This window comes from Condylura cristata, unplaced genomic scaffold, assembly GCF_000260355.1.
Source record: "Condylura cristata isolate star-nosed mole 26May11 unplaced genomic scaffold, ConCri1.0 scaffold00008, whole genome shotgun sequence".
In the NCBI taxonomy this organism is placed as follows: Eukaryota; Metazoa; Chordata; class Mammalia; order Eulipotyphla; family Talpidae; genus Condylura; species Condylura cristata.
This window is the reverse complement of record NW_004567109.1, coordinates 58,753,981-58,768,481: the sequence shown is the minus strand read 5'-3', so window position 1 is coordinate 58,768,481 and position 14,501 is coordinate 58,753,981. Positions and strand designations below refer to the sequence as shown.

The 14,501-nt window shown below is 38.6% G+C and overlaps 1 protein-coding gene across 1 annotated transcript in view; it reads left to right on the top strand.

The window, feature by feature from the left end:
- UBTD2 (ubiquitin domain containing 2) overlaps positions 1–11,981 on the top strand; it is a 61,493-nt gene extending 49,512 nt beyond the window's left edge. The window contains exon 3 of the mRNA XM_004679220.1: positions 11,151–11,981. Coding sequence (XP_004679277.1) covers positions 11,151–11,548 — 398 coding nt within the window. The 3' untranslated portion in view covers positions 11,549–11,981. The remainder of the gene's footprint in view (positions 1–11,150) is intronic.
- The last annotated feature ends 2,520 nt before the right edge of the window (positions 11,982–14,501 follow it).

Here is a 14,501-nt window from a genome sequence, read left to right as displayed (position 1 = left end):
GAGGGGAGCAGCGGGTGGGTCAGGAGAGGTCTGCCACACCATGTGGTCACCTCCGGGGCAGGCGGGAATCGAACTCATGCGGAAGCGGCTTTGGATTCTCAGTGCTGTGCTTTAACCCGCTGCGCCACCAGGAGGGCCGTGTATTTTATTTTTTTATGTATACATGCATGCATGCAAGAGCTGCGGTTTAGGTCAGAGGTGCAATGGGTAAGATGGTTCACCAGAGACAGAGTGGGGAGCAGAACAGGCAGATCTACTGTAATACACTGCTGAGGGGAGCAGCAGGTGAGACAGGAGAGGTCTGTCTGGGTCAGCTGTTTGGCCAGGGATCAAATTCATGCTGCACTGGCTTCATAGCTTCATAGTGCTGAGACTTAATCTGTATACTACCAGTGAGGCCCCAGACAAAAAGTTATTCTTTAAAGACTTTTTTAAAATCTCCTTAAATACAAGCGGGAAAGCAGTTAGTTGCTCCCAGGGCTCCCCCCAGATCCTAACTCAAAATGTATCAAATGTGAATAAATTAAACTGTGTATAATGCAATTTACATGTTTTAAAACTAATGCACTTATAAATAGCCTAAGTAGTGAGTTTCTATGTATAGAGAACCAATATGATGAAAATAAAACCTGAACTGAGATTCAGGAATAATAAAATACTAATAACTTATGTTTGAACTGATAATATTTGTCATGCCTGTGATCACCACCTATAAAAAATCCCCATATTAAACCGATAAATAAAACTCAGAATGGTTATGTTATTTTTCTGAAATACAAGTATGGAATTGGATTTGAACACAGATCTAACACTAAGGCAACTTGATGACACTGTCAAGTCATTTCACCTCTGTTTTCTCTAAAGTGTCTACACAGGTAATTTTAATTCCTGTCCAACATTTTAGGTCCCTCACACTAAATAGGATAGTTTAGAACAATGTACTTTTGCTACTACCTAAGAAACAAATAGATTACCTAGGACACAGATAAAGGGGAGATGCACATGTGTAGGCCTTGTTTCTAATTCCTTTAAGTGTGTTAGAAGCCCATTAAGAAACAGGGCAGGAATTCTGATTTCTTCAATGGTACTGATAAGAATGTCTTGTAGTATATGTAATTGATGTTATTTTGTGAAAAACATCATGAAGATTGCAACATAGTGAGAGATAGGCTGTTCATCAAACTTTTGTGTTTAAAATGAATTAGCTATAAAAAGGTCCTGGTGACTAATTAATTACAAATAAATGTTATATCCCTTTCTTCTGTCCTCAAAGGAACAAAAATTATTTTGAGTTGTAAATTTACCAGCTCCTCTGCTGCTGTCACCCTTTTTCTTCAGTTTAGAGCAGCAAAAACCCTAACATAGCTGAGGTCTGAAGTTGTCCCTGGGTCACTAGTATTCCCTCTGAAGAAGACCCCTTTTCTTTGCCCTTTTGGGTGATGGGGGTGCCTACCCAACTACAGGCAAACAAGGTTTCTGTTCTGGTCTTGGAAGCATGCTGTACTAACTTCTACAAGCTGGGTCAGTTTCAAAAGAACATGGTGTCCAAGTGCTTCTGGACTGTTCTTTGTCCCATTAAAGAGCCAAAATGAAAGATCAGTATCCCTCTATAAACAACATGGCATATTTTACCACAGCTTTTAATCCTGGTCTGACAGTTACATGACTTTAGCATTACATACAAGCTAAGACACTTTAAACCTGTGCATGTAGACAAGATGGTAGACTTGGCACTTCTGAATGCCGCAGTTTTAATTTGGTGGGTTGAGAGAGATAAGCCTGGCTCCTCCTACAAGCCTAACTACCAGATATAAGCTTAATATATTTCTCAGCAAAGCATTTGTGTGAGTGAGCCTTTATGTTGTTAGTACCAAAAAACTATGCTAATATCTGGTTGAAGGATAATTTTGATGGCCCTTGACTCATTTGTAGAGAACCCAATGAAGAACAAAGCAATGAACTCAAACTTTATGAAACCTTGATCCTTTGTGATAATGCCATAGGTGATCTTCCCTCCATAAGTCTGGCTCTCAGTTTTCAACCTGTGTGAGAAGGGAATCAATATTCTTATTGAGTGGTTTCTGTGGATTTATTTCACGTACAGCTGGTCCCCAACTTATTATGATGGCTCAGCTCATGATTTTTTGATTTTACAGTGGTACAAAGTAACACATATTTGGTAGAAATAATACTTAATTTTGAATTTTGCTCTTTCCTCAGGCATACAATATGTGGTAGGATATTCTGTTGGGCTGGCAGGAGTAGTGAGCCACAGCTCCCCATCAGCCCACAATTGTGAGGACACAGCAACCGCTCTCACTACAGTAGCCAATAAATTACATGTTCAGCACATTGTTATGAAGTAGGCTTTATGTTAGATGCTTTTACCCAACTGCAGGCTAATGCAAGTGTGCTGAACACATTTAAGGTAGGCTAAGCAACCCGATGATGTGTAGTGGGTTAGGTTTATTCAATGCATTTTCAACTTCTGTTTTCACTAACAACTGGTTTCTAAGACTAACCCCATCATCACTTAAGGAATATCTGTAAAAGGTGTTTTGCATATGTTTTCTGTTTAATCCTTTGGGAGGAAGGTACTGTAATCCTTGAAGAAACAGGTTAGAGACATTCAAAACTAGGATCTAAATTAGATTGCCCCAAAGCCACTGCCTGATCCCTCTGTCAGATGTCACTGCTTCGCCAGCAGTTATCTATCCTTTATCAGGCTCAACAAGGGCTGCCTGAATGAGAGGTCTAATCCACTGTTTCATTCCCTTGCATTCTTTCTGTTACTTCAGCATTCTTGTCCTAATTTTAGCAATGTACAGTTCACTTATGTGTTTAGGTCTTTCTTAGCCATAGGAAGTCACATTCATTGAACAGTAGGTAACTGTAAGCCTTCTGGGGCCAGTTAGAAAAGAGAAGTCAGGAGGAAAGACATTCTAACATGGGCTAAAAAAGAGACCCCCCAGTGTAACAAAGGCCAGCAGTTCTAGGATACAGCCTCCCACTTACTTGGGGAGGGTAGTTATTTTATGTCAGGTTTCTAGTGTGTGTGTGTGTATGTGCGCGCGTGCACGCTTAATGCATACAAGAGCGCTTAGTGCATACAAGAGCTGGGGTGTAGTGCGGGAGAGTGAGAGGAATCATCAGAGACAAAGTGGGCAGCAGAACAGGCAACTGACTGAAATCCACTGTTGAGGGGAGCAGTGGGTAAGACAGGAGAGTTCTGCTGTACCGTGTGGGTTAGCTCCCTGGCTAGCTGGGATTAAACTTACGCTGCAGTGATGGGATAGCTTGACAGAGTTGTCTTTAACCCCTGCACCAGCCAGGAGTCCCCTCTACTGCGTTTTAAATACTATACTTCTTCATCTATATTGAGGTATACACATTGAAGTATGTTCAGTAGCATATATTTACACTGTAAACTTCGGTTTTGACACATACACATCTATGAAATTGTTACCACTCAAGATCAGATTGTCATGTCTCCAGAAGTTTCCTTTTGCACAGATTATTTTCCAACTTTTACAATACAGATTTGTACTAACTATGCAAGTATGAATGGTAAAGATCTTTAGAATGAGCTGAGTCTTACAGAAGTAGACCGAGAAGTAAAATCTTGGAGCACTTAAAAGAACTTTTTTCTTTTTAACCTGAAAGACTGAAAAAGAGTTAAATGTTAGACTTTCTGGCATTTTAATAAAGCTATTTTTATTATGTGGCATATAATTTGTTTTACTTTTAAATAATTTTCTGAAATAGTTTGAGGCATAATTATAAACAGCCATAGAAAATAGTTGACCAAGGAAAATAGAACAACTGAACAAATGGTCTAGTTAGAAGATAAATTAAAAACGATTTTAGAAAACTAAGTATAAAATCAGAACAGAAGTTGGAGTCTTGACAATTTTCTTCCTATAAGGGGTGCTTTCAGAGCTTGTGGTGGGGATGCCTGACAATCATTTATCCTAGGGGGCATCTCTAAGACTTGAGGTCTACCTTAAGTTGCAAGAGAAGGAAGGAGAAAAGATAAACATGCTTCCACAGGGGACATTTGGGGAACTCTGTAAGCAAGCCTATCGGGAACTTCTTCAGAACTAGTGAAGAACTGCTAAACGGATTGTACCCTCAGTGACCAGTGGGTTGGTTGGTGATTAGAAACTTTTGCATGGGTATGTAAGCATGGGTAAAAGTGATTCTAGAAAGACAAGTCCCCGTGTTACCAACTGTTACAGTGGTTTCTTCTTTATGTGTTCTGAAGCACAGGGTTTCTTTAAGCAAAACTGTCCATCTTTTGACTATATCCTACTTTTCACACATTCCTCATAAATATCATAGATGAGACATGACACTAATATGTCCATTTTGTCACATGTACCTTACAGCATTGATACCACCCCTGTCACCGTTTTCTTCATTTTCCATTTCACTTAACATCACTGGCAAATAATGTTGTTGGGCTACCTTTGGCTCTGTTGGTTTCCTGCTCATTGTGATTCACATTTGACTTTTCATTCCTTTTGTGTTTTTCTCTGCCTTTATTTTTCTCTTGCTCCATTTCTTCCCATGAACTGTGTTACTAACCTGGGAACCAAGCCCTGAGTCATCACTACTGGAGGAAGTACACATTTACTTCAGGAATATGATTATTTCTTGTTATTTCCTGTCTGTGACCCTGTAAGTTGCTTCTCTCTGCTTCAGTTTTCCCATTTGTAAAATGAGTGAACAGACTTTTTTATTTTAAAGATTTACTTATTTATGCATACAGAACTGGGGTACAGGTCAGAGGTGCAGGGGCGGTGAGAGGCTTCACCAGAGACGGAGTCGGGAGCAGAACAGGCTGACTGACCTGCTGAGGGGAGCAGCGGGCAAGTCAGGAGAGGTCTGCCACCCCATGTGGATCACCTCCGGGGCGGGATCAAACTCATGCTGAAGTGGCTTTAGCTTCTTAGTGCTGTGCTTTAAAAACCCACTGCGCCACCAGGGAGGGCCCATAAACAGAAGGTTTTTAGAGGACTGTGACGAGGAGGAAATGTTTGTGTGTGTGAAGTGGTTAGAGCTAGTACTAGTAAACACATTTAAAGATTTGCTTTTAAGTTTAAATGTGTACATTTGAAAATTTTACTGTGCAAACTGCTTCTCCCCATATACTTGTTTAGTTACCTGTAGGTAACTCAATTTAAGTATCTTTCTGCACCTGAAACAATTAGAAGCTAAGCAAAGGCTCTTATAATGTTAAATTCTCTGTCCCTTTTCCAAGTAAGTTCATTCTTTTTGTTTTCCTTCATGTATAACCCGTCATTAAATCCTGCCAGTTATCATTGATTCTCTGTGTTGTTGCTGAGAGTTTCAATTTAACTAGTCAGACAATCATTTTCGCAGATTCCCCTCATTCCAGTCAGTCATTCTCCCCTCCTGCAAATTATGATCTGTAGACTTTGTCTTGTTCACCAGCACAATGGCTGAATGACTTTATGTCTCTGTAGTAGCCATTTCTGTCTATTTCTCACAGTATTATTTTAATTTAACTTCCTAACTTAACCTATCAACTTTTCACTATTGCTATGTGGTAACTTCACATCATTGATTCTGTAGCCACCTCAACAATGCCACTTGCTATTCTTGTTACCATATCATTCCTGTTTTTTGGGAGCTTTTCATTTCTATTCTGTGTTGTGCCCAGAACATATTACATCTCTGCAGAATTTTTCCCTGGTTCTGCCAAATCTAGTTATCTTTCTGTTGTTTGATTGTTCAGCTTCTGTGTTTGATTTCTCAGCATGTAATTTGTGTTAGGTTTTTGGTGGATGTGTTGTATCTGATCATCTTGATTATAAGCTCCTGGAGATTGTGCTTTCCTATAACCTACCCTTAATGCTAGTGACATGCCCTACACACTTCTAGATATTTAGTAAATGTTTACACAGTGACTCTGGGAATGTGAAAATTGTTCACAAGTAATCCTCACAAAGTCCTGAAGTGGTTGTGTGATAAGAGATCATTATTAGCAGAGAGTTTTATCTTCAATAGAGAGCAATGGGCCAGAAAAAGGTGACACATTTGGAAGTATATTATTCAAAAGAACTAGCCATAATAGAGTCACAGATAATTCTGGGGTAGTATTTAGCAGTGGGTTTTATTGTTCAAAAATGTTTTTTATTGTTACTTCATGATCCAATATATTTAATTTGGGGAAAAGAGTAACCCATGAAACTACAATCTAAAAATGTAATTAAACCACATTTAACTTTATGATCTAGACTCCCCCCCCATTTTGTTTTTAGTTTAATCTAAAATTAGAGTATATTTATAACTGAGGTTATAGTTTCACAGGCAGAAGTGAGGAATTGAGTAAATAAACCAGAAAATTGTGTCAAATGCAAGTGACCTTTCCTAAAAATAAAATAAGGGAGCTTCTGGCAGTAGAGTCTGGCTAGCTTGTTTCTAGCATCATAGATATGAGCACTGTGTGGGCTAGAATAAGAAGATAAACCATTTAGCTGTATCATTCCATGGAAATTTTATTCAGATCATTTGAGATCTGAAAACTGAACCCCTGACTTTGTAGCCTGAAAGGAAGAAGAGGCTCAGATTTCCGTTCTGATGGAGGAATGAATGTTCACATGTAGGAAGAACCCAAATGCCTATGAGATTGGTGTGTACTACTTCTTTAACTCCATACAAGAGGCTACAGTGGCAGTTCTATTCCTAGTTCCTAGAGAAGCTGAAAGTGTAGACTTCCTTCAGTCAAGACATTTTTCTTTTAAAGATTTAAAAAACTTATTTATGGATACAAGAAGGGTGCAGGGGGCGAGAGATTCACCAGAGACAGAGTGGAGAGCAGAACAGAACAGGCATATTTATAGTAATACACTGCTGAGAGGAGCAGTGGGCAGGACAGGAGAGGTTTGCTGCACCATGTGGATTAGTAACCTGGCTGGGATTGAACCCACAGTGGCTGCTCATAGCTTGATAGTGCTGAGACTTAACCCCTTGCACCACCAAGGAGGCCTAGGCATCATTCTTTTTTTTAAGATTTATTTATGCATACAAGATCTGGGGTACAGTCCAGAGGTATGGGACAAGGGGGTGAGAAGATTCATGAGAGTGGGGAACAGAATGGTCAGATTGACTGAAATACACTGCCAAGGGGAGCAACTGGTGAGACAGGAGAGGGCTGCTACATCATGTCAGTTAGCTCCCTGGTGGGTGATTGAACTGGTTCTGCAGTGACTGCTGATAGCTGATAGCTTGATAGCACTGTCTTTAACCCCTGTGCCATCAGGGAGGCCCCATTTTTGACTGAATAAATGCTTGACTGCTTTAATGTGCAGTTTTGTTGCTTTCTTTTTATTGAATATATTTGCCATATCAGCATGTTAATTTGATCTATTTATGTTTTGTAATAGAATTGCTGTTGTAGTACTATTTAGCATCTCTAGCAGGGTATGTAATTGAGTACAATATCATTGTCTATATTTCATTATACTGGGCATTAGGTCTATGGCCTATTCACTAATTGCAGGTTCATAGCCTGGCTATTTTATTTGTTGTGTTTACAATATATGTAAACTTGGAAACTACTTTAAAGGTCAGTTTTATCGTGCTTTATTTTGCTAATTGAGCAAAGTATAAGGGTATTTCAGGTTAAGAATGTTGCTCAAGGTTAAACATTTATTAATATTAGCTAATTAATGGACATCTTGCTTCCTGATTCCAGAGGTAATGATTTGAAATAGTGTCTCTGTAAGAAAAGGTTTTTCTCGTAGAACAATTATGCTTACATACCTATTTACACTATCTTCCCTCTCTTCCACATCCATCAGTGGGCTATGTATCTGAAAATGTTTTCATTTAGATGAATAACATTGTACTGCAACACTATATGTTTATATGTGTGCATCATTAAAAATTTACCTGTGTTTACACTACATTAAGTTCATCTGTGTATACACTCAATTAAGGTCACCACTAAAAGTTCCATTCTTTTTCATATAGTTGTCTATTTTCTCTCAATTTACCCAACCCCTCCCCACTCCTTAACCTCCCCACCCAGTTTTGTAACCACTAATTGGTTTTATAATCTGAAAGTTTAGTTTTGTTTTATTTAGCTCATCTATGTTTGTTTTCTGTTATACCATTTACAAATGAATCATATGCTTTGTCTTACCCATCTAGTTTGTTTCACTAAGCATAAATACATTCTAGGTCCATCCATGTTGTTGCAAATGGCAGGATTTAGTCTTTTTAAATAACTAGATTGTGTTCCATTGTCTATATAGACCATTTTCTTTATCCAGTCTTCTATTAGGGGTCACTTAGGTTGTTTCCAGTTCTTGTTATTGTAAATAGTGTTGCAGTAAACATGGGGATGTATATCTCTCTTCATATTCAATGGTTTTTTAAAACTATATACTCATGAGATAACTGAATCATACGGAAAAAAAATTCTATGGAATTTCTGCTTTCGGTTAGCTCCCTGGTGGGTGATTGAACTGGTTCTGCAGTGACTGCTGATAGCTGATAGCTTGATAGCACTGTCTTTAACCCCTGTGCCATGATAATACTGACCTTTAAACTGACCCTGCTAGAGATGCTAAATAGTACTACAACAGCAATTCTATTACAAAACATAAATAGATCAAATTAACATGCTGATATGGCTACACTAATTTACATTCCTACTAACTGTGTGTAAGAGTTCCAGGGGATGTTTTCCTCAACGAAGTGATGAGTCTGTAGTGAACTTGGCACTTTATTTTACCTGGTTCTCCTGTTGACCAACGCACCTAAAAGACACTGGCAGGTTTCTTTGCTCAGGAATACAAAGTATATAGTGAAGTTTGCACAGCACTCTGCACCTGTTTATAAATAATGTTGGTACTTCAATGTTGTGGTCACTAATGTGGAGACCTGCTGCTGGTGAGTACAGCCATGCTTGCAGTACATCCATTCTACAGTGTCACAGCTATGTTCAAATTAACTAGTGGACAGCAGAGGCTAAACAGTACCTTCGGGTCATGTGTGCTCTGCTTTGGTGACTGAGCTCTTAGCCTGCCCATCTTGGAAGGCAGACCCCGGCCATTCCATGGTGGGTAGGTAACTATTACAGGCTTACCTTGGATGTTTTTTTTGTTTCATCCTATTAATAGTGACCACAAAGATCAGTTTGTTAACTCATTTGTTCATTGACAACCATTTCTGAATATCCCACTCCCCATATTCATAAGCTTGTCTGTGTTTTGAATATGGTATGTGTTTTGTTTTTCATCCAAATTGATAATTAGCTGTCATTAATCTTCCAGTTTGAGCAAAGGACTCATTCAGAGTAACCTTGCCATAAAGTACTCATTAAATATGTTTTCATATTACCCCAAGGAAAGTCTAGTAATTTTAATGAGTTTATATTTTAAAGGTTTTTGACATTAATACTTTTTCTTAAACTATCTTTCTAAACCATTTTCTGAACAAGTGCTTTTTTTTTTCTCTCCTGAGCTAGTTGCTTATAAATTTTGTGCTCCTTTTGTTCTTTAGCCCATGGTTTCTTTGTAGCAAATTGGCTAATTGGGGATAAATGAAATATTTCAGTCATTTCTAAGGTAATTGTGCTCATATTCATATATAAGCTAGGAGCCAGAAGTAGCTGATAAGCTTACTGTCTTTAGTTTATGGTGAATTAAGAACTTTAATTTGTCACTAGATTAAGAACTTCTGGTCATGGGACCTCCCTGGTCATGAGCCCTCCCTGGTGGCGCAGTGGGTTAAAGGGCAGCACTGCAAGCTAGCCACAGCTGCTTAAGTGCAGGTTTGATCCCTAGCCCCGGAGGTGATCACATGGCACAGCAGACTTCTCTTGACTGGCCCTGCTGCTCTCCTCAGCAGTGTACTTCCTCGATCTCCCTGTTCTGCTCCCCACTCCAGCTCTGGTGAATCCCCTCGCCCCCTCTGCACCTCTGGCCTGTACCCCAGTTCTGTATAAATAAGTCTTTACAAAAAAAAAAAGTTCTGTGCACACATATCAACTGTATGCACTGAAGTAAACTGCTCTAGAAATACTGCTTTGGGGTAAAGTGGGCATTATGTCCCTCCCTGTCCTTTTCAAGGTAGCAAGTTCATTTCTTTTTTTAATGCATACAAGTACTGGGGTACAGGTCATAGGTGTGGGGAGTGAGAGGATTCACCATAGAGATAGTGGGGAGCAGAACAGGGAGATCTCCTGAAAAACACTGCTGAGGGGAGCAGTGGATGAGGCAGGAGAGGTCTGCTGCACCATATGGGTCACTGCCCTGGCTGGGGATTGAACTTGTGCTGCAATGGCTGCCACTAATTTCATAGTGCTGTGCTTTAATCCGTCGCACCATCAGGGTGGGCCCAGCAGATTCATTTCTTAAAAAGATACCCCATTCAGATTAAAAAGTTGTAGTACATATACACAATGGAATATTACTCAGCAACCAAAAAAAATAAACACCTTTTGCTGCAACATGGAAGGGATCATGCTTAGTGAAGCAAGCCAGAAAGGAAAGGAAAAATACTGGGTGGTTTCAGTCATAGCAGGAGTATAAAGGACAAGGCGAGAAAATAATAATGAACAAATATATACCAGAGACATTTTATGGGGGTGGAGTGGGGAATGGTATCAAAAATGGTGGGGGGAGGAAGTGCACTGGATTATGGTGATGGCACACAGGTGATTTGGTGATGGGAAACCTAAGGGGATTACAATTGAGATGGGAAAAGGCACAAAATGATTTAAAAATAAACTATTAATTATTTTTTTAAAAAAAAAAGATACCCCATTCAGTTTAAATCTCCCCTTATTTGGTGTAAGCATGAATAATATTAGTAAATTGAATTTTGTGTGCTTTTGCCTCTGCATTTTAATATACGTGTGAATTTGGTATGAAATGACTTAGAAGAAGAAGGGTGAAGAGGCAGAATCATGGTTAATATAAAATCAGATAAACACTCAATTGGTTTGGGCTTTGATAGTCATCATTGCTGATTTACAGGGAGTGACTCGTGTTATTTTATATATTTTTTTCCTGCAATGACAAGCCAGCAAGAGAGACATAAGCATTTTGCATGATGTAAACAAAAATGCATTTCCTTTAGATTGAACTTTTTCATATCTTCTCTTTCTTAAGGTGCACTGACTGAGTGCTATGATGAATTGGGAAACAGGTACCAACTTCCAGTCTATTGCTTGGCACCACCAATCAACATGATAGAGGAAAAGAGTGACATAGAGACTCTGGATATTCCTGAGCCACCACCTAATTCTGGATATGAATGTCAGCTCCGTTTGCGCCTTTCCACAGGCAAAGACCTCAAACTTGTGGTTCGAAGCACAGACACAGTGTATCACATGAAGAGGAGGTTGCACGCCACAGAAGGGGTAGAGCCAAGCAGTCAGCGATGGTTCTTTTCTGGCAGACCACTCACTGACAAAATGAAGTTGGAAGAGCTGAAGATCCCAAAAGACTATGTTGTGCAGGTTATCATCAGCCAACCTTTGCAAAACCCAACACCAGTTGAGAACTGAACTGATTCTGTTGGCTGGTCCCCAGATCATTCCTACTCCTTTATATTGTTGCTTTCATCGTTTCCTACTCTATGGCGTGAAATTTACTTTCACTGCTCTGAATTCCCTGTGAATGGATTTAGTTCTGAGGAATTACTAGTGAAAAATTCCATCTGTGATGGAGACCAACAAAAATAATTAATAAAACACAAAGAGCCAGCCTTTGAGACTCATGTAATTACAATTTCTAATTTGAGAGGCAGTTAAGAAATAGATGACCATTTATGTTAAAACACCCAACAACTGTGTGATGGCGGTATTTAGATGATTTGGACTGTAAATAGAACGTTGCATCCATGAAGAACAGCACCAAGCACCTTTTGAATACAGAATTAAAAAAATAAATTGACTATAATTCTCAAAAATTATAAGTCATAAAATTGAGCTTTTAAAAATGGAAACTGAAAAGAGCAGTATTTGAGGTTCATTTTTAATCTGGTCTTTCTTTGCTCAATTACTATTTAGCCATAAAGGAGTAGAGAGCAGCAAATTGTGTGTCAGTATTGCTTTTCCCATTCCCATAGACTGAGCTTCTTATTTACACTCACACTAAAATTTGTTGCACGTTGGTGGCAGGGACCCTTCTGGAACACGAGGCAATAATTCAGTCTTTATGACCAGATACGATTTTTAGTTGAAACTCCCTTTGTCTTCTTGCTGCATAGGTATTTTGAAATGTTTATGTAATGAAGATGTCTTCATTTCCAGGCTTAGAAGGGTCATTACTACGTGATATCTTCATTGATCTACCTACTCTGCTTGGAACTTTTCATAGCTAACTGTACCCCTACATGCACGGATCCTGGGCCAATGAATGCAAGGAATCAGGTACAGCTGTTCCCACTATAAGGTAATGAAGTAGTTCTCTCTTTTCCTCCAGTTTGCAGGAAGGGTCTAAGGAAAACCCATTCAACCTGGGCCAGGGAGAATGAGGCCTATTATCAGTCTCTTAATTTACTAGTGTAAGAAGTGTACTGACATCACTTCAGCAGCAGCCCTGAGACCAAATATTGAAACATCACTTTGTACTTCAGTACTTTCTAGTTAATGGTTAACCTCTAGTTGGGTTGGTGGTCAGTTTTCCCCTCCTCTTTCCTAGCAAAGAGGCAAATTAAGAACCCTCTTTAAATTGGGCTCTGAAAAGTCCAATAAGTAGCCTGGTTCTTGTGCACAATGATTTGAATAACACTGCCAAGGATGTTACAGAACTTGGAGCCTTTTAAATGTTGGTTCCATAGCAAGAAGCAGGCTTCTTAACATGATCATAATATCCCCAAGAGTCCCTGATACGGGCAAGTAAAGGAAAGAAGGCATTTAGGCTGTTCTCAGTTGGGAAATAAACCTCCACACCTATTTGGATGTGAAGCGCCATTATTAATTTTAACAGCAAACTGAAAGCGCTAATTAGTTTAAATGTAATGGTATTAAATCTTATAGTTTGATTAGATATAATGTCTACAATTGTAACTTAAGCGTGTGTCTGAGAGCTTTAACTACTTCCGTTTTTGATGCAATCACTTTAAAGACTGTGGCTACATTTAATTTGGGTTTCCTGGTAATTGAATCTAAATACAAAAGAAGATAGCAACATTAATTCCAAAGGAGTATTTTTGTATTTGGAGGTAGAGGTATGAGGGTATTTCAGTGCAATGCCCATTACCAAAAAACATCATTAATTTGTGTGCCACATTGAATAGCAACATCTCTTGTAGTTTGTCAACTGGAAGAAAAAGTTTTCAAGTCTTTAAATTTGAAAGTCCTTTTTGTTGAGGATTTGAGCTCTCGAGTTTATTTTAAAGGAACATACATTGAATAACACTTTTCTGGGCATGTTTAACTAACCTAGGTGAGAATACCATGGTGCTGTTTAACTGTAAATAGATTGATATAAGATTGGACCAATACTTGATGTGTACAATTTTAGTATGTAGGGTTTTTGTGCTTTTTTTAAAAAAAAAAAAAAAACAAATGTTCAATTTTCTCATTGTCCTTGCCTTTATTCTGGGTTTTTCATTGTCATTCTCTACATAAGGGTAATCTGCCTCATTCTAATAACTCCTCTAAAAAGGTTTTCCTTTTAAGCCTCAGCTCAATAAATAACATATTCTTTGTCACCAAACTTAGAATCAGCTGTGCTAACCCATAATTGATCATTTACAGGTATGTTTTATCTTCTACATGGAAATATTGCTCTAAAATAGGTGTGTGTGTGTGTGTGTGTGTGTGTGTGTGTGTAAGAATCAAGCTGAAAAGCAAAACTCATAATTGGTTTTTAAGAAACACTGAACTCATTTCTTAATCCATTTTGAATCAAAGTGGAAGATTCTGTTCAATTTTTATTAAAAATAGGTGATAAAAATGTTTTTAAAAAACAACAAACAAAAAATAGGTGATATATATATCTGTGGGGGGGGGGAATCCAAACATATCAAAGAGAAAAAATTCAAACATCAAATCCTATTTCTTCTCCCCAGAAGTAACAGCTATTCCAGTTTCTTGGTGTCTTTAAATATTCTCTGACACAGTGGTTCTCAGATCTTGCGCATACACCAGAATTGTAAAGCCATACTGCTCCATTGTCCAGGTTAGTAGATCTGAGGGAGGCCCTATAATTTGCATTTCCAAAAACTTTCAGGTGTAGTTGCTGCTGCTACTGCAGCTCTCTAGACTTCTGGGTCTTAAGAACCACTGTTCTAGTGGAAGAGTTTGTGTGCCCACCCTTTCCTGTTTTTTCCATAAACACATACACTATTTAGTACCTTTGATTTTTCTCTAAAATCGTGAATCCTGAAGGTTCCATGAAAGGAGAGCTTGACACGCTTCATTCACTTTCTAACTACAATAATACCCGTTGTCTGGGAGTTCTACCATTATTTCAAACTTCATTCCAGTCATTTTGGTTGTTTCTAACTCT